This window comes from Aulonocara stuartgranti (genome assembly GCF_965226115.1).
Source record: "Aulonocara stuartgranti genome assembly, chromosome: 7".
In the NCBI taxonomy this organism is placed as follows: Eukaryota; Metazoa; Chordata; class Actinopteri; order Cichliformes; family Cichlidae; genus Aulonocara; species Aulonocara stuartgranti.
Window position 1 is genome coordinate 9,999,865 of NC_138945.1, and position 19,298 is coordinate 10,019,162.

A 19,298-nucleotide genomic window follows, 5' to 3' on the forward strand; every position below is an offset into this window, starting at 1 on the left:
GGCCAGAACATTACCACAACATTAGAAATTAATAAGGTTTCCTTGGATAATGCAGGTCTAGCAGTGCAGGAAGTTTACCTGATGAGTTGCAGAGCAGGGCAGAACCTTAAGGCCTTAAGCAGGGCCTCCGCTCCAGAAACACTCAAGCTGTTGCACTCGAGACTGTGAGAAATAAACACTTAATCTCTCATGTACTGAGACAAGAGTTGTTTTCCTTATTGGTTTTATAAATATAAGAAAGCCTAAATGAAAAGTGGAATGAAAAAAGCAAAACTCTTGCAGTTGCGGGTCTTTATGTGTGTGTTTTACTCACTCTATCTGAGTCAGCGTATGACAGAAAGGCAAAACCCTGGCCACTTCCAGTGCCACTTCATCACGACAGTTATTCCAACCCAGACTAGACAGACACCAAGACATAGAGAGAGAGAGGTTTGATGAACAGAAGCTGAAGCATCACGCAAAAATGTTATCCTAAGATGCGAATATCATAAATTACTTTTAATTAAAAACTAGAGTGTTATGTACAACAATACCTTAAATAATTAAATAATCAATTCCTTAAAACGTGTGGTGCTGTGTAAAATTTAGGCAAAAACAGAATGAAATAATCTGCAGAGTTCAATCCATATTCTGTTCATAAGCGGCAATAGAAAACATCCAGTGTTTAAACTGAGAAAAATATTTACTCATTTTGTATTTGATGGGTTCACAGTGTCTCAGCTGGGACAAGGGCAACAAAAGGGTGGAAAAGAAAGTGGCATTATAAAGAAACATGTGGAGACCATTTAGCAAATAATTAGGTTAAAATGCAATGGGTTGGTCACATAGTGGGGTATAAAAAGAAGCAGTGATGGACAGAGGCTGAACAATCTGCAATAAAAAAAACCCTGAATATCTTCTCATACAGTGCATGACATCATCAGAAAGATTGAGTAGATTTGGAGAAATCCCTGTGTGCAAGGGACAAGGTCAAACATCAGTATTGGATGCCTGTGATCTTTGTTCCCTCGGATGGAAATGCATTAAAAACAGGCATGCTTCTCTCACAGAACTCCCTCAGGAATACTTCCAGAAATCACTGTTTGTGATTCATCTACAAGTGCAAGTTAGTGCATGTAAAGAAGAAGCCATATGTGATCATAGTAACTTTAAAAGGAGCTAATATTTTTCTTAAATGCTACATTTCAGTTAAAACCTTTGATGTGTTTTCTATTGTGAATAAAACATGAGTTTACAAGATTGACAAATCATTACATACAGTGTGTGCCAACTCTTATAGAACTGACATGTCCATGAGTAGAACACAGAACAGCACCAGATTATTAAATGTTTGATCACTTTGCTTTATCTTACCCAACTTCCTGTATGAGGGGACAGTGAGCCAGACTGGCTACAACAGGACGCAGCTCTGAAGTCCCAACAGAGGTCAGGCTGAATTATTGTGCAAAAGACAAAAAACAATCAGTAAGTGTAGTCATCTGTGTGAGCTGTGATTCTGAAAATAATCAAAGCAAATGAGTCTTACTTAATCTTTTTGAGGTTCTTCATGCACATTATGGCTTTGGAAAGGCTATTGGAGCCTTCATGGTCAATGTGGTTGAGCGAAATGCTATAAATGACACAGAAATACAGAAGAACAAAAAGGCTGAATAAGTGAGGGGAGAAACACATATCAATAAGAACATGTAACACTGTGTGAGACTTACTCTAACACACTGAGGTGTGTCAGTGATGGGAAAATGAGGGCCATCCTGGCAGCAGTGAGGATTCCCAGTTTGTTATCGGACAGACTGGAAGAGTGCACAAAAAGACATATAAATATGTACATTTTAAAACAATCTTTGAGTTGCTTGAGTTAAATGCCAATTAATGATATAGCCAAATATATAAAACTCAGCTTTTCCAAGGAAAATAAACAATTTTGAAGATTAAAATGTTCACTCAAAAGTTTTGAGGGCTTATTTTGTGCACTTCTTTAGCCAAATGCATGCACATGCAAACTCTTGCACAGTGTTGCAATCAAATGCCAAAAGCACATTTACAGGAATGAAATGCATTCTCACCAGAGCTCCTCCAGGTGGCTGCAGGCTTTCAAAGCCTCAAGCAGCTTCTCTCCTGATTGGTCACTGATAAGGTTCTTTGACAGCCTGGAGGATAAACACACACAGCAAGAAAAGCAAATTTACTCATTTTTAATAACTGTTAATGGACCATGTAAAGTGTTCTGTCAATAGTTTGTTTTTTTGATTATTCCACTTGATGGCGCCAAACCTAACTCAAACTTTACTTTTAAATTATATGGATAATAGACACCCTACACATTACAGTGGATTGATATAGCTCAATTAAATCTTCTCTATAGGTAACTGGAAACCCTTTTGAAACTGTGCCATAAACTACTTAAACGCTTCAACTTTGCAATAATATCATTTACAACTGATCACGGAATATTTAGGACCAAAGAAATTTCACAAGCTGACTTGACTTGTTCTTTCACAACTGTTTGCAAAGACATACTGCATGGTTGGGTGCTTGATTTGATTGATTGATTTGATGTGTGGCAAATGGACTGAAAACACCTGAATTCAAAGATTACGAGATTTGGCCCAGTACTTTTGTCCTTATGGCATAGATTGCATTAGTTACTGGAAGAACTTTGGATTGAATTTAATCTGGGTCATTGTTTCTGGCTATGCAACCTCAGATTCAGAATTCCTTCAGTTTACTTGATGTGTATAGGTTTACTGCTTGCCACAACAATTATTCATTGGGATCTACAAATAAAAGTGGAAGGAAGTAGAGACAGTGAGCCCAGTGGAGGCAACAAAGTTGCAAATTTCTTCATCAAATTTTGGGAAGCTTTCATTCAAGCCAAAGAGTTTAACTTGTGCACATTTAAATGAGTACTTCAGGGGTTCAAACTGGAGCTGGATATGTAAATATGAAGTATAAGCATAAAAAGACCATTCTCTTTAAAAAAAATAAGCATAAAAGCATAAGGGACGGTAATATGAAAAACATCTTGAGCCTGTAGACATTTTGTGGCTGTCAGTCAAACACACTTGGAAGGACGAACCTGCTGCATAGTGCAAACAGTTGGTCCCCATAAAGGAACGATAAAATTGCTGTAACATTCTGAATGACTTGCACGTCTCAACCTGTGGTTCTGATTTATGGCCCAGCATGTACTAATATTTTTATTATTGGATTGTTTACAAAAAAGGCAAAGAAACTACTTCACACTCATGTTGTATATGACAGGATAAATGGAACTCGGCATGAGTATAATCTACAGAAGATTGGTCATGTGACATAAACAAAGTATTTTAAAGCATTAATAAAAATATTACTATTTCTCTTGGGGTGAAGGTGAACATATCCTGGAGAAAACATGTTGGAAATGCAGCTAAAGGGTTTTGGAGATCAGTAAAATACAAACTTTCTATGTTTTCCACCCCCTGTGTACATACTTTATCTTCCTGAGCTCTTTCCAGTTCGGAATGAGCCTGTTCAGCTCTTCTATTCCTCTGCAAGCCATCCTCCAGCCCCCCAACCTGAGAAAGAGCAAATCCAACATTCTCAAAGCCAAGCTTCTTCTTTTTTTAATGACAGACTGACAGAAGGTGAATGGTAATGTCCAGTGAGCGCTAGGTATGAATGAAAGACTCACTCTATCTGCTCTAAATGTGCGTGTCCCTTCGTGGCAGCCAGGAGATCCAGAACGCTGAGATTGTCCATTGCTGTGACAATCTCATTCAGCCTGGTACACACACACAAAATGTATTAGTTATGTTAGGTAGATGTGTATTTTGATGAGGATTTATAGCCATGGGAATATGATCTGTATGTTAGAAATGCATAAAAGGCTTTGACATATGCTGACCAGGCACCTTGCCAGCTACATTTTACAGCTTAGTGCTATGAGAGAACTGGGAACGATAAGGGACAAATTTGTCCCTGCGGTGGGGGGATTAGTAGGATCAGATCCTACTAATTAATTACGAGGTTCATAAGAGCCTGATGACATGCTGGTATGACAAACAGCACCAACATTGGCCAACAAAAAGCATCATGTGCATTATAGTGTAAATGCAGAGTGAAGTGCACTGTGGTGAAAACAGCAAAGATGTCTGCCTGGAAGAGTTTTGATCTCTGTTCAATAAATCCTGAAGACTATGTGGTAAAGAACAAACCAAGATTTACTTTAGCTCTTGGATTCTGACTACTGCAAAGAAACAGAGAGTGTTTCTTACCTGAGACGGCGAATAGAGTTGATATGTTTTAGAGCTCGTGCCAGACACATCCTGCTCTCCTCATTCAGTGCCACAGAATCCAAACTTAGGGTGCACAGAAAACACAGAAAAAAACGGACATTTTTTAACAGCTTCTTTATTTTATCCAACAGAAAAAACAGCTGTATTGTTGTATCTGTGTGTGTGTGCATGCCTTACCAAAGGTCTTCAAGAATAACACACTGTCCCAGTGCTTCAATGAGCTGCAGTCCTCCAGGCAAAACACAGTGGGAAAGACTACAGCAGAAAAGTTCCATTGTGAACAAATGTTTATTCACTGTGTGTAACATTTTACAGCAGCCTAAATATAAGTTCATATTCTAGACATTATTTTTCACACAGTCATGTACATCCACACTCATCTTATATATCATAAATGCTTACTTAAGTGATCGTAGACAGGGCAGAAACCTGGTCATATTCTGAGCTGCCGTCTCACTAATCTGATGACCCGACAGACTGGAAGAAACAGAGGATGGTTAGAGCCCCCCAGTGCTCGGTGTAACACATTCTGAAGTAACTCTTACTGTAATCACATTACATTTTTCAGTAATATATTACTACTATATTACTAAATTTAGTATTACATTACATTTACTTATGTTGCTACTTGCATTACAAAGGCTCAATAGGCCAGACAGACAAAAAGGAAAAAAACAAAAAACATCTAACAAGCCTTTATTTTTCTTGTGTTTGTGCTACAATCAGCTGGTAGACGATCACTTTTTGGCACAACACCTGGAGCTAAGGGGGCAAAACAATCGCATGAGTGCTGCTGTTTGACTGAGGAAGAATAAAGTAGTCGTGGTAAGCCAATCACATGACCACTTAAAGATGACAAAGCAACAAGGTGATATATACCAGTTTTTAAATTGTGTTGATGGGCCACGTAAAACCAGAGTCATGATAAACAATATATACGCCTGTTTTTTCCTCAATAGTTTCGTCACGTTTACTGTCTAAGGACAGCGCAGCGAGCACTCTCTGCTTATGAGCAAAAAAATTAAAACAAAAAACAGCCTGTTCGTGTTGGTGGAAAAATGTACCATGTTGACCGATCAAAAAATGATATGGCAACATGACATTTGGTTGTTTAGGAAGAGGGGGAAGTTTTAGGAGTGACGGCGAGAGGGAGAGAGAGAGAGAGAGACAGCAGAAAAAGAGAGAGAGCGAGTTTTGAGATGTGAGAAATTTGCGACGTTTAGCATGTTTGGAGCGTGTAGTTAATGTGTTGTCTTGTGTAGTTAGTGTAGTGGTGTGGATAGTTTTGTGTTGTGTGTCAGAACAATGAGGTGACTGCTGAATGAAAACAGGAGGAGTGATACACCTGCTGCTGTCAGACCTGCAGGTATCAGGCTGTGATGTTCTCCTTCATAGTGGACAGAAATATTTGGAGTGGCACAAATAATTTGTGTGACATCTTATTGAATGCAGAACAGCTGATTGTTCTGTAAATAGTTTGAAATGGTTATTAAAAAAAGGGTAAAATGTAAATGGCTGCAAATAACTTTGTTGTTTGCAAAACTTTAGGATAGGATTTTAAGATTGACAATTTATTTTTGCATTTAAAGTTATGAAATATGTTTCATTAAACATGTTTGTGGTTGTTACAGTAAAAAATATCACTTTTTCTACTCTGATTTGATGTTTTTTGTTTGATTTTAGCTCAATTGTGTTAACACAGTATGTCAAAATGAAAACATAACTGTAAATTCAGACACGTGAGGTTGTGCTGAAAAGGATGATACCAAACAAGGCAAAGTAAATAGTTTTTAAAGGTGAAATATGGAGGAAACATCAAAGGTAGTTAAAATGGCCAATTCTACCCTGGACCCCAGAGGGATAAACATTTTTTTTAAAGTAACGCAATAGTTACTTTTCAAGTAGTTAATTACTTTTAGAATCTTGTAACTTAGTTACTAACTTTTTTGAAGAAGTAACTAGTAACTATAATTAATTACTTTTTCAAAGTAACTTGCCCAACACTGGTGACAATGCATTTAGATCATTATACAGAGTAACATGAAAGTAATGTAACGAATATTGTAACAAATCCTTCCTTTGGTGAGAAATTAAGTAATTTACTGCATCACTTTTAATTACTTTACATTACTTTGAGCAGTGAGCCTCTACATTGGATCCCCCTGTCCACAGAAGATCATGAAAACAGTTCACCAGGGGGTGTGAAGGGAAAGGTGTTTATTTATCATACTGGGCCTTTATTCTGGGCCTCACCAACAGAGATGGGCAGTAACGCGTTACTTGTAACGCGTTACTGTAATCTGATTACTTTTTTCAAGTAACGAGTAAAGTAAGGGATTACTATTGCAAAAACGGTAATTAGATTACCGTTACTTTCCCGTAGGAACGCTGCATTACTGCGTTACTAAAACCGTGATTTTTTGCGAGAATGTCTCATGACAGTGACGTAAGCGAGTGTGACCTTTGTGAAAACAGCTGTGTGCAGATCAACAATGGATCACATATCGATTGTGGGAGAGAGTATGAGCGTGCAGCATTTAAAGCGTGGAAGTACTGACCTTACTTTGAGTTTGATTCCATAAAAAGTGACAAAAACATTAGCGTCCATCGTGCGTGGGAAGAAAACTTATTTTTACAGCGAAAAAACCCCCCTAAACTTCCAAGCAAGCACCGAGTGCGCTACGACGTAATGGGAAACTCACAGAGAAACTCGCGGATTCTTCAACTGACCACGACACACCTGCACCAGGGCAAACCTCCGCCTACCGCAGTCCTGCTTTACAGGCGAAAATAGAGCAACAGGACCGCTGAGTCTTTGACTTTATTTATTTTCTGCTGTGTTTTACTTGCATCTATTTGAAAGAGTGAGTGTAAACACAAAAACTATTTTATTTTATGTGCTGGAATGTGCAGAAAATAGGTTTAAATGTTAAACTAATTTATTCAAGTCAGAGAATGTTGCATATAATTACATTTTTGCTTGATGCATAAAGTTAAAAGATTAAAACTGATAAAACAAGTTAAAAAAAGAGACTTTTCCATTTGATTACATTTTGTATGATGGGTTATGCAGAAAAGGTAGAATTGGGCTGAAAGATCTATCGCTTTATCACCTCTTCAGGTTGTAAATCGTGTTTTTAAAAAGTAACTAAGTAACTAAGTAATTAATTACTTTTAAAAATAAGTAATCAGTAAAGTAACGGGATTACTTTTTGGGGGAAGTAATCAGCAATTAGTTACTGATTACTTTTTTCAAGTAACTTGACCAACACTGCTCACCAAGAATGGCTTATATATTTGGGTTTTTTATGAGCCTGTCACTTCTTCCTCCACGTCTTCACTACACTTGTTAAATACATATACCAAGTTTCTGACTAAAAGCTCGTTGGGAACTACTGTATTGGTGAAAAATACTGTTTTATGCCTTTGAAACTGTGCTAGCTTTGACATTTATCAACTAAATGAGAACAAATTATGCTCCAGGCTGCTAGTAATGAAAATAGTTCTTTGCCAAGTTTTATGTGTAGGCACAGCACTGGTTCAACTTGAGTGTCTTTTCTGCGTTTGAACAATCCATGAGTCAGTGTTAAATGGCTGAATAAAAAACACTCCTACAAAAACGTTCAGGTACAAGAAAATCTGGTTTGCTGGAAACATATTACAAAGAAATAAAGGGTGGCTCATTACTTTTGCACAGCACTATAGGTAGCGCTGTGGAGCAGTCATTAGCAGTACTGATGGTGACCGAACAAAGGGAAACAGAGGAAAGTGTTATAATTCCTCCTTAAATTGGGAACATTATAAAATCCTAACAGCAGTTATGACAATCTGAGATATGGCCACCTTTTCAAGGTTTTGGAATCATGCAATCCACAGCTGCTTTTTTATATTATTATCATTATTATTTTTATGAATGCTCTAATTTCCCAGATATCCTGAATGGAGCATTGGCCATGTAGGTATTTGTAATGTCCAGTGGAAGAGTGTTGCTAAATGAATGAATCAATAGGGGAATTGAAAATTAATGTTCTAAAAATGCTTCGGACAAGTTCTAAAATGTGTTGCTCACTTTAAGTGCTGAATTGTGTTAGGCTGCAGGAAGACCTGTGACAATGTCTCGAGCACAGTCACATCACTCTCTTTGGAAGCAATATTGTGGATGACAGAGAAAATAGTTGTTATAGGAGATCTTTAAAAGTCAGGTTGGTCAAATTTGAAAAGGTTCTGACCTGAGTGAAGTGAGATTGGGCAACCGGGGAAGAACAGAACAGAGAAACTCAGCTCCCTCTACACCGAGGCTGTTGTGGGAAAACCTGAATGGGAACAAACATTTTTTTTTTTACTAATTTATTTCCCTTGAGTACTACAGAGCACATGCCAATGTTAAATACTGAAATGTGACTACTTACTCCAGTTCTGTCAGAAATGGACAACTGAGGATGACGCTCTCTATGGCTGCAAGCTGATACACATTTACTGCACAGTCCACAAGGCTAAAGCAGAGAGATAAGAGGAATTCGTTTTTCCTTTATACTGTCTTTACTTTCAAAGGAATTCAGCCAGAGTGTGGTGTAAATTAATACAATTTACTAGGAAAAAAGAACAACCTTTACAACAGTGGGCTTTTTCTTTTTTCCTGCAAGGAAAGCTAAATATATAGCATATACACTGAGTAATATAGCAGTGCGTGGAGGCTGTAATCAAAGTGTGCATTCCTTGCAGGTATCATGAAAATGTAAAATATAATGTATAAAATAAAAAAGCACCCAATTTTCTTTATGGCACTCGATTGAGCTGCATTTCCAGAGAGATCACTGCAAACAAACAAGCAAAAGACACAAATCAAAAATCGGAATCATTTGATTTCTAGAAACATTAAATTCAAAATAACTGTTATTTTATATTTACACTTTAATCAATAAACTCCTGAAGAGTACAGCTGCTGTCTATATAACAATCATTAAACAATAATCATTACCTATCTGTCGTCAGTCCAGTGGAACTGGTCAGGTGGAGTGTGTTTTGATGAATCCTGGAAAATGAATATAGTTCACAGCTTTGACACACATACTGTATCTTTATTTGGGGAATGTTACAATATGTTTGATTTGTTTAAAAGGAGCATTTCCTGACATCTGTGTTCATTTGCATCTATATGCATATCTTACCTGACAGTTTGAATATTGCTATTGAGTTGCAAACAGTGGAGCATTAATCCAACCGCTTTCTCAGCGCTGATCCAACGCTCCTCAATACTGAGTAGAAAAGCACGTGTAATACACTCATTATAATTCAATGCTTTAACAGCCGTTCACTGAACAGCCATGACTGATTTGGATAAGTTGTAGTTTGAAAAAAGCCTGAAAACATTGACAAAAGAGATAATAGTAAAGATTCTTTTGTCTCACCTGAAAACACATCCACTTTGACTGAAGCTCAGCAGCTGTAGGAAATGTTCAGTCTGCTCCAGTAAGCTGTGGTTTAATCTGCAGATGAACCACAGACATATCACTATGTACTTTCTGATCATGGTTAGATAATGGAGGCCAGAAAGGAAGGTTAAACCCTGAATACCCTGAGACTCTTAGCATAAAGAGACTTTTAATAAATAATAGATGCATTTCTAATCAGTTCCTTGCTGTCTTAATGCATGCTCAATCATCCTGGTAAGAAAATCCCAAAAAGGTTCATCTTAGCGTTTTAAGTGGGAGAAACGTTTCGTCACTCATCCAAGTGACTTCTTCAATCTTAGCTGACTGCAGGTTTTTCCAACCTTATAAACAGTACATTTGCACAATATCTGAAACTAGCACCACTGAATGAGCAATGGGCTGTGAGGTCAGTGACTTGATCATTAATCAGGCAATTTCTTGCTGGTAGTTTCAAATCTAAAATGTTAACAAAGAAATATGGCCTTGTTGTGATCTTTCCATATTTTACAAGAAGTCAGTTTATGAACCAGTTTTATTAAGTGTAATAACTAATTAAAAAGAGGCCATTGTTTTTATCTGATGAAACCCAAAAATTTGTCTTAAGATTGAGGGATACTTACTCCACTTTGGCCAGATGGGGACAACTGGACACAATCTCTGCTAATCGGATCAGATGTTCATGCTTCAAACTACCTTCCCTGATTCTGATGGAGAAATAAAGCAGAGAAGGCAAAAAAAAAGCATAAAGAAATTTAGATTTTTGCAAAGTTAGTGCCAAATCCAAAATGTACTAAAATCTTTAAAAGGCCTTAACCTCTACTAAGCCCCCAAATTACATTGTAATAGTATTATATACTGGACGTTTATTGAGAGCTGGAGGACGCTGAACCCTTGTTACTGTGAGTGCTAGAGTTAAGGAAGGTACTTTCAGAGCTGCTAAAATCGATCAGACACCAGAAACTAATTATGTCTTCGAATATTTACAACCACATTCTAAGGTTCACTGCTATGCTCAGCTCTACTTCTGACATGCAAAGTCAGTTCCTTGTCGCCCACAGTGTGCAAGCTGGATTTAGAAGTTTTCAGCCGTTCATCTTTGCTGATGCAGTCAGTCAGTTTACCGACTCAGTGCATGAACCTTCAGATGTAGAGAGAGTTCACATATCTGTGCATACCGGTGAGATGTTTCCTGTGCTGCTCACGCAGGAAAAATTACAAAGCCAAAGGAGAGAGTCTGTTTTTTTTTCACAATGACACTTTGTTACTTTGAATACATCAGCTGTTGACTTATACAATCAGACCACATGTAAGTTTCCTTTTGTTCTTTTCTGTCTGCACACTAGTGCTGCATGGAGCTCTGCACGTCTGCATTAGTTCACGCCTCCTCTCAACATTTTAACACTCTTCAAATTTCCTGTCTACGTTGCCCTAAGTGGTGACTTTCACCACTTAGGGCTATTGTGCTTTAGCACTAAACTTTAGTGCTAAAGTTTCATGAGTGTTAATGAGTTCATCAGCTCATTTTTTTTTTTTTACTTTATCTGAAATGAAAATGTTTAAAATTTTTACTGGTTTCTTTTTTGCTGTATACAGCAAAAAACCAGTAGGTGTGAATTCTGTGTTTTTACTCGAGTCACTGTGCTCACCTCATCAAAGTGACTCAGTGGTTGTAGCTCAGGTGGCAGAGCAGGTCAGCCACTAATCAGAAGGTCGGTGGTTCGATCCCAGGCTGCTTCCTGGCTGCATGCCAAATATCCTTGGGCAAGATACTAACCCCATGTTTGCCTACTGGTGGTGGTCAGAGGGCCTGGTGGCGCCTGTGTCCGGCAGCCTCGCCTCTGTCAGTGCGCCCCAGGGCAGCTGTGGCTACGATGTAGCTTGCTATCGCCAGTGTGTGAATGTGTGTGTGAATGGGTGAATGACTGAATGTAGTGTGAAGCGCTTTGGGGTCCTATGGACTAGAAAAGTGCTATACAAATGCAGGCCATTTACCATTTAATACGGGCACCGTTTCAGGATCAGAGTCAGTGTTTTGAAATTTTGGATGGAACTCCTACCTCAGAGTTTTTTCCCGAGTTTCATTTTGTCTGAACCAGATGAGGCATCGCTCTTCTTCTCCTAAGCTACCAGCAGACATCAGAAAGTAGAGTCCATGGACAAAGAGAGAGACATGGACAAATATTTCATTATAGATTACTTAGAAGAATTCCATTAACTTCTTTCCTTTGTGCAGACTTACCTCACTTCCACACCAGAGACATTAGCACAGGTACACAATGTGCTGGCCACAGCCAGCAGCCCCTGCTGGGTCAGTCTGTTGTTACTGAGACTGCACATGAAGATTCAGAAAAGAATTAGTCTATATTTTACTCATTAACTACAATACACATCATTTCTAAATATTGTAGCTTCATACTCTCAGTCTACCTGAGGTTTAATTTATTATATATTCAGCAGACAATATATTAGGTACACCTAGCCATGTTCAGAATCACTTAAATCACCTTTTTTATTAACCCATTCAGATGTTCACTTTGAACTGCATTAGGGCATCTTCACCTTATATACATGCCTAAATACATGTTGCTGTCATGTCACTGACTGATTAGATATTTGTGTCAACAAGCATTTAAACAGGTTAACTAATAAAGTCGGTGGTGCGTGTACATTTAAGTATTTTTTACTCTTCTGCTCTATATTTAATATAGAACTTAATATGTTTAAAGTCTTACTTGACATAGGTGCTGATTTTTAGCCTTGGTAGGGAATGCACAAAAGAGCCCACGTCTTCATCTTCCAGCTGGTTACTTGACAAACTGTGATGAAAGAAAAGCAGAGCTGAGCATCCTTACTGGATAAAAGCTCAGGAAGAAAACACTGGACTATCCATGGCTCCATGGGTGTGTGGTTATGATTCTAAGATTGTGTGTCTAAATGTTTGTGTGGCTCATACTCAAGATCTGAAAGCTGGGGACCCTGCTGCAGGATCTCAAGAAGTTTCTTCAAGTGGTCACCCTTCAGGCAAAAATGAGTTAACCTGTGTTACACACAATCAGGGAGACAAAAAAAAAACATAGCACATGAAGTTGATTAATTACTAGTTATAGTAATTATTGTAAGATGCCCTCTTTTACCTGAACTTTCTAATTCTGCGGTGATTAAACTGGCAGATTGTAAAATACAGGACACCCAATGTGCTTCACACTATATAATATTGTCTTTTTCAATGAGTACCATAAAATCTTTAATTAAACTGCGCATTTCTACAGTTCTATGTATAAAACAGAAAATGACAACATATATTTTCAGTCAAATTCTAAAATAAACACAGCTTGAAATGCAGTTTAAAATGAGCAGCTAAAACTGCTATAGTGCATGAGCCGTGAATACTTGGGTAAGTGACAAAGTGAGCGGTCTGAAAACACCTACAAATGTTGTTAAGTCATCAGTAAGCAGTGAAAATGTTGCGGATCACAGACCTGCAGCTCACTTGTTCCACTTTCACTGTATCAAAATTGATGAAGGAGTCACCCCGAAGGCTAAAGAAGAGATCAAAGCAGCAATTAACCAAAACAGGTCAGTTAGAGAATTAAAGTAATTGCAGCTACAACTAAAAAGTGTGGTAGGGAAAGGAGCATCACATGAACACTCAAATATGGCATGGTGTGTTGTGATGAGTGCCACAAAAGTATTCACTGTACCTGAGCTCAACCGACGTCACTCGCTGACTGTGATTCAAACAGCTGACCAGCTCGAGTGCATCGGTTGCAGATGTGATGCTCTGTCTGACACTATTAGGAATACAGAATGAATATAGTATATTTCATTTGATGAGGTTCTTAGTATCTTACACAGTCTGAAAATAATTTCCAAACATAGTTCATAGAAAAGCCACAATTTGCTTTGCCAGATTTAGCCATACAGGCTAAACTTCATCTGTAGTCTCTGGTAGGTTGATAGCGTTAATGAATAATAAAGACACCAAATGCACAAAGGCAAAATATGTAAGTGACAGAAGCATATATATGGTAAAAGAAAAACATACTGATATTATGTATTAAACATCAAAGTTTTTAATTTATAAATATCTGCAAATCTATTTTTTTGTTCTTAAAGTCATTAAATTTTAAATACTTCAGTATAAAAATAAAGACAAAAATGAATCAATATAAATAATTCATCTATAGACTGAATAAAAAGGACCAAGAATTACACCTAAAGGCATTTCAAAGTTATTGTTAACTATTTGCAGGGTTTAATTATACATTTTCATTGATGTTGTTGATGTTTTTTATCTGTAAGAGGATTTTCTCCAGTTAACTACAAGGTAATTACATAATGTCACAAACTATATATAATAAAATTAAATGAATATGTCTAGAGAAAAATTATACACTTCTAATATCACACTTCCAATTAGAGTCGACAGCATAAAGTGAAATTACAACAGAATTTCTGCAAATCTCCTTGCAGTGTAGATGAGATTGCAACGTTCTGCAATCTCCTATAACAATAGTGATCTTCCATAATTTTTTTGTTTTATGGACCTAACATATACCCTGTGATAGGAATAGCATAGATACCCATTAGTTAAAAATAACTACACTTAAAATCACCTTCCAAATATTCAAATTTTGTGCTCAGTAATCTCAGTAGGGTGTCCTTTAAAAAGTACTCAGCAGCTTTTTTCCATATCTTCACATCTTTTCCCTACTGCACATCCGCATAATCTGACTGTCTATTGCAGGTTGTAATCCAGTGTTATTATTAATACTTGCATTAGTGTGTATGCCTTACTTGAGTCTCTGCAGTGACGTCATCTCTGGCAACACTTTGAGAAGATTCTTGATGGCTTTGTCGGTAAGTGAACACTGAGATAACCTGACAGAACACATTAGTGCATGAACATGAACGTGTTCAGTCACTACTTTAAATACTGTTGAATAATTTGCAGATATACAATAATAAAGCTTACTCTAACTCCCAATGGAAGCGACTCTGGACCAATTTTCTACATACTTTGGTTATATCAGATGGTAGGATGCTGCTGTCCTTTACTCTAGAAAGAAAAATAAAAGGGGATCATTCTTTTGTATTCATAGTCAGAGGTCAGATTTGTACTTTTCTTTCATGTCTTTATTTGCTCACTGTACCGGAACATCTTCAGCTGCTGCTTGTCATCACTGACATAGAAATACAGTAGAGAGTTAGATTATTAAACAGAAAAACTAAACGGAGACAACAAGAATCAGACTGTGTGAACGTTTGCATAGATGCAGGTCTTCTACCTTTCATCTGGGCAGAACTTTAGATTGACTTCCTCTTTGCCTCCGCCACTGTAAAACCAACAGAGCACAACAGCCAATTATAATTAACCTGACTGATTACTGTAAAACTATATGACCAGTGTTGGGCAAGTTACTTTGAAAAAGTAATTAGTTATAGTTACTAGTTACTTCTTCAACAAAGTAACCGAGTTAGTAACTGAGTCACAATATTATAAAAGCAACTAATTACGAGGAAAAGTAACAATTGCGTTACTTTAAAAAAATGTTTAAATATGTATAAGAATCCCCTCTTAATGGAACTTACTAAAATACAAACATATAAATAGCTAAACATACTTGAAAATACTAAAATATATATTCAGCTGTTTGTTATAAAACTGAAAATATAATTGAAATAAATGGGCAGTTAACAGAAGGAACTAATAAGAAACATTGTACACTAATCTAAACTATTCAAATGTTACTTTATGAAAATATGAAATAAAACACCAATCAGATAAACTCTAGATAGAACAATACAACACACTATGACTACCATGACTACCTTACTCTTCCTCAGCCAATCAGCAGCACTCGTGCGATTGTTTCGCACCCCTAGCCCCCGGTAAGATGACATAAGCGTCAACCATCTGTGTGTTTAAAAATAGTAACACACCCACACCGCTTTTTTTTCTTAGTAATGGTAACAGTGTTTTAACGATAGTAAAAGTAATTCGTTAGATTATCTGTTACTGAAATAAGTAACAGCGTTAGTAACGCTGTTTATTTTAATGCAGTTATTCCCATCACTGTATATGACATGTAGTATTGTATGTAATTATGTATTTATAGTATTTTTCAAACAGATAGATTTTTTAAACCCAGACCGGGATAAGAGGCACAAACAGTTGGGTAAAGCAGCTCTTGGTATCATTAAATAGCTACAATGTAAAACAAAGATTACCTGATGTGAATTTCTGTTAAGGTGTTATATGAGCATAGAGCTGCAGCCAGCATTACCACCCCTTCCATGTTGATGTCATTTTTACTGGCACTGGAAAAACCAAAAGCAATTAGCACAAGGAAGTTGGTGTTGGCTGTTTGGAACCTGTTTGGTGAGAAAACAGCTGACCATTTGCCTACCTACTTTGTATATCTCAATGTAAAAAACAAAGAGTCATCTTTCTATTGAAATACTCGCAAATTACTAGAGAGGCAATAGAGGGAAATTCCACCACCAGGGTCACTTACAATATAGTTGTTGGTATCTTTAGCTACAGTGGGGCAAAAAAGTATTTAGTCAGCCACCGATTGTGCAAGTTTCCCCACCTAAAATGATGACAGAGGTCAGTAATTTGCACCAGAGGTACACTTCAACTGTGAGAGACAGAATGTGAAAAAAAAAATCCATGAATTCACATGGTAGGATTTGTAAAGAATTTATTCGTAAATTAGGGTGGAAAATAAGTATTTGGTCACCTCAAACAAGGAAAATCTCTGGCTCTCACAGACCTGTAACGTCTTCTGTAAGAAGCTTTTCTGTCCCCCACTCGTTACCTGTATGAATGGCACCTGTTTGAACTCATCATCTGTATAAAAGACACCTGTCCACAGCCTCAAACAGTCAGACTCCAAACTCCGCCATGGCCAAGACCAAAGAGCTTTCGAAGGACACCAGGAAAAGTATTGTAGACCTGCACCAGACTGGGAAGAGTGAATCTACAATAGGCAAGCAGCTTGGTGTGAAAAAATCAACTGTGGGAGCAATCATCAGAAAATGGAAGACATACAAGACCACTGATAATCTCCCTCGATCTGGGGCTCCACACAAGATCTCATCCCGTGGGGTCAAAATGATCATGAGAACGGTGAGCAAAGATCCCAGAACCACACGGGGGGACCTGGTGAATGACCTGCAGAGAGCTGGGACCAAAGTAACAAAGGTCACCATCAGTAACACACTACAACGGCAGGGAATCAAATCCCGCAGTGCCAGACGTGTTCCGCTGCTGAAGCCAGTGCATGTCCAGGCCCGTCTGAAGTTTGCCAGAGAGCACATGGATGATACAGCAGAGGATTGGGAGAATGTCATGTGGTCAGATGAAACCAAAGTAGAACTTTTTGGTATAAACTCAACTCGTCGTGTTTGGAGGAAGAAGAATACTGAGTTGCATCCCAAGAACACCATACCTACTGTGAAGCATGGGGGTGGAAACATCATGCTATGGGGCTGTTTTTCTGCCAAGGGGACAGGACGACTGATCCGTGTTAAGGACAGAATGAATGGGGCCATGTATCGTGAGATTTTGAGCCAAAACCTCCTTCCATCAGTGAGAACTTTGAAGATGAAACCAGGCTGGGTCTTCCAACATGACAATGATCCAAAACACACCGCCCGGGCAACAAAGGAGTGGCTCCGTAAGAAGCATTTGAAAGTCCTGGAGTGGCCTAGCCAGTCTCCAGACCTCAACCCCATAGAAAATCTGTGGCGGGAGTTGAAAGTCCGTGTTGCTCGGCGACAGCCCCAAAACATCACTGCTCTCGAGAAGATCTGCATGGAGGAATGGGCCAAAATACCAGCTACTGTGTGTGCAAACCTGGTAAAGACCTATAGTAAACGTTTGACCCCTGTTATTGCCAACAAAGGTTATGTTACAAAGTATTGAGTTGTATTTTTGTTATTGACCAAATACTTATTTTCCACCCTGATTTACGAATAAATTCTTTACAAATCCTACCATGTGGATTCATGGATTTTTTTTTCACATTCTGTCTCTCACAGTTGAAGTGTACCTCTGGTGCAAACTACTGACCTCTGTCATCATTTTAAGTGGGGGAACTTGCACAATCGGTGGCTGACTAAATACTTTTTTGCCCCACTGTATAAATATCTCAAGGAAAGCTTTAAAAGAGGTAGAATTATTAATTAATTATTAGTTATAATGATTGTGTGTGAGCATTGTGACAGACTAGCAGCCTGTCCAAATATCTACCCCCCTACAGACACCCTATGCCACCCTATGACAAGCTCCAGCCTCGGTCAGAGAGAATAAATGCATGCGTGTGAGCTTACTTAATTTCCTGGATTTTGCTAAGACGAGGCAGGAAATCCAACAACTTCTTCAGACCCTTGTTGCCTAAACAGTTACTGGACAAACTGAAAAGAAAGGTTAAAAATGCTTTACAACTCAGTGTTTGTACATTTATCAAGAGAACATGACAAAAATGAGTCAGTATATCAATATCAGTAGTGCACACACACCTGAAATGTGTAATGAGTGTGAACAGTGGTCTCTTTTTCCTCTAAATGTGATACATTTGTTGAGATCTTTCTATTAATACTACAAATTACAGTTATTTACAATATTTATATATAATTAAATATGCGTGTGTGACATGCATAATAAATTTGTTAAGCACTGTATAAGCTATCTAATGGTTACCTGTAAGCAAAAACCATGATGGTGCATCATTTAAGAGGTGGTTTAGGATGATGCTCAGTTTACTTCATAAACTGAGCATACACTGTCATTTTTAGAATAATGTCCAAGACATCAGTTTTTAACACAAATGTGATTTGATTGCCCGACACACTTTGTAAATATCTTTCCTTTCTTTGCACCATTATCTTCGTAATTGTAGACACTTGTATTCATACGGCTCCCCCTGAAAACTTTCTAGGCTTTTTACACATAAATTTATTATCTACTAATTAGAAATGGTCCTATTTTTATTATCTGTCCATGGTGTGTGCACTTTCATGGTTCTTGCTCATCTTACTCCAGCATAGTGAGATCAGAAGAGGTTCCCAGACATCTCAACACACTTTCCAGATCAGCAGGATACAGATTGCAGAAGCTGAGGCTGAAAGACGCAAAAGCTGAATGATTATCATTAATACTGATGACATATCATTATTGGACAAAGGATACACCTGAACAACCCATTATAACAATTAAAACATTAAAACTTTTTGCTAGATAACTGATGGTCTGTTGGTTACCAGCTTAAAATGATCGCTTTACTCATTCTAAATGCTACCCTACTATTGTTCTGCAACATCAAATATATTGTTGTTGTAAGCTTGTGTTACAGAAGCATTAACATACCAGAGAGATTTGGATATTCCGCTTGCAGGTTTTTCCCTTCCCCTAGCAAACACAATAGACACCTTAACAGGAACCTGTAATCTGCAACATAAAGAAACATTCAGATACAGAGCAGAGATGACAGCAATAACTCTAACATAAATCTAATTTTGCATTTCCTGGTACAGTATGTCTAGAAGTTCCTGCAACTATGGTTGCTAAGATTAAATGCGTGTT

At 37.8% G+C, this 19,298-nt stretch overlaps 1 protein-coding gene across 6 annotated transcripts in view; it reads right to left on the reverse strand.

Moving 5' to 3' along the window:
- nlrc5 (NLR family, CARD domain containing 5) overlaps nucleotides 1-19,298 on the reverse strand; it is a 48,059-nt gene that overhangs the window by 1,965 nt on the left and 26,796 nt on the right. For 5 of the 6 annotated variants that reach the window (XM_082540727.1, XM_082540730.1, XM_082540726.1 and 2 more), the window contains 32 exons: nucleotides 19,083-19,163; nucleotides 18,754-18,837; nucleotides 18,047-18,130; nucleotides 15,938-16,027; nucleotides 14,995-15,042; nucleotides 14,860-14,889; nucleotides 14,682-14,765; nucleotides 14,504-14,587; nucleotides 13,408-13,497; nucleotides 13,186-13,245; nucleotides 12,660-12,743; nucleotides 12,439-12,522; nucleotides 11,946-12,035; nucleotides 11,764-11,829; nucleotides 10,327-10,410; nucleotides 9,683-9,760; nucleotides 9,443-9,529; nucleotides 9,253-9,306; nucleotides 9,041-9,088; nucleotides 8,684-8,767; nucleotides 8,504-8,587; nucleotides 4,677-4,751; nucleotides 4,452-4,529; nucleotides 4,254-4,337; nucleotides 3,671-3,760; nucleotides 3,471-3,554; nucleotides 2,064-2,147; nucleotides 1,707-1,790; nucleotides 1,526-1,609; nucleotides 1,354-1,431; nucleotides 314-397; nucleotides 79-162 (listed from right to left, as the gene is read on the reverse strand). In XM_082540727.1, the coding sequence (XP_082396853.1) occupies nucleotides 79-162; nucleotides 314-397; nucleotides 1,354-1,431; nucleotides 1,526-1,609; nucleotides 1,707-1,790; nucleotides 2,064-2,147; nucleotides 3,471-3,554; nucleotides 3,671-3,760; nucleotides 4,254-4,337; nucleotides 4,452-4,529; nucleotides 4,677-4,751; nucleotides 8,504-8,587; nucleotides 8,684-8,767; nucleotides 9,041-9,088; nucleotides 9,253-9,306; nucleotides 9,443-9,529; nucleotides 9,683-9,760; nucleotides 10,327-10,410; nucleotides 11,764-11,829; nucleotides 11,946-12,035; nucleotides 12,439-12,522; nucleotides 12,660-12,743; nucleotides 13,186-13,245; nucleotides 13,408-13,497; nucleotides 14,504-14,587; nucleotides 14,682-14,765; nucleotides 14,860-14,889; nucleotides 14,995-15,042; nucleotides 15,938-16,027; nucleotides 18,047-18,130; nucleotides 18,754-18,837; nucleotides 19,083-19,163 (2,487 nt within the window). The remainder of the gene's footprint in view (nucleotides 1-78; nucleotides 163-313; nucleotides 398-1,353; nucleotides 1,432-1,525; nucleotides 1,610-1,706; nucleotides 1,791-2,063; nucleotides 2,148-3,470; nucleotides 3,555-3,670; nucleotides 3,761-4,253; nucleotides 4,338-4,451; nucleotides 4,530-4,676; nucleotides 4,752-8,503; nucleotides 8,588-8,683; nucleotides 8,768-9,040; nucleotides 9,089-9,252; nucleotides 9,307-9,442; nucleotides 9,530-9,682; nucleotides 9,761-10,326; nucleotides 10,411-11,763; nucleotides 11,830-11,945; nucleotides 12,036-12,438; nucleotides 12,523-12,659; nucleotides 12,744-13,185; nucleotides 13,246-13,407; nucleotides 13,498-14,503; nucleotides 14,588-14,681; nucleotides 14,766-14,859; nucleotides 14,890-14,994; nucleotides 15,043-15,937; nucleotides 16,028-18,046; nucleotides 18,131-18,753; nucleotides 18,838-19,082; nucleotides 19,164-19,298) is intronic. The other variant, XM_082540731.1, reaches the window with a different exon arrangement.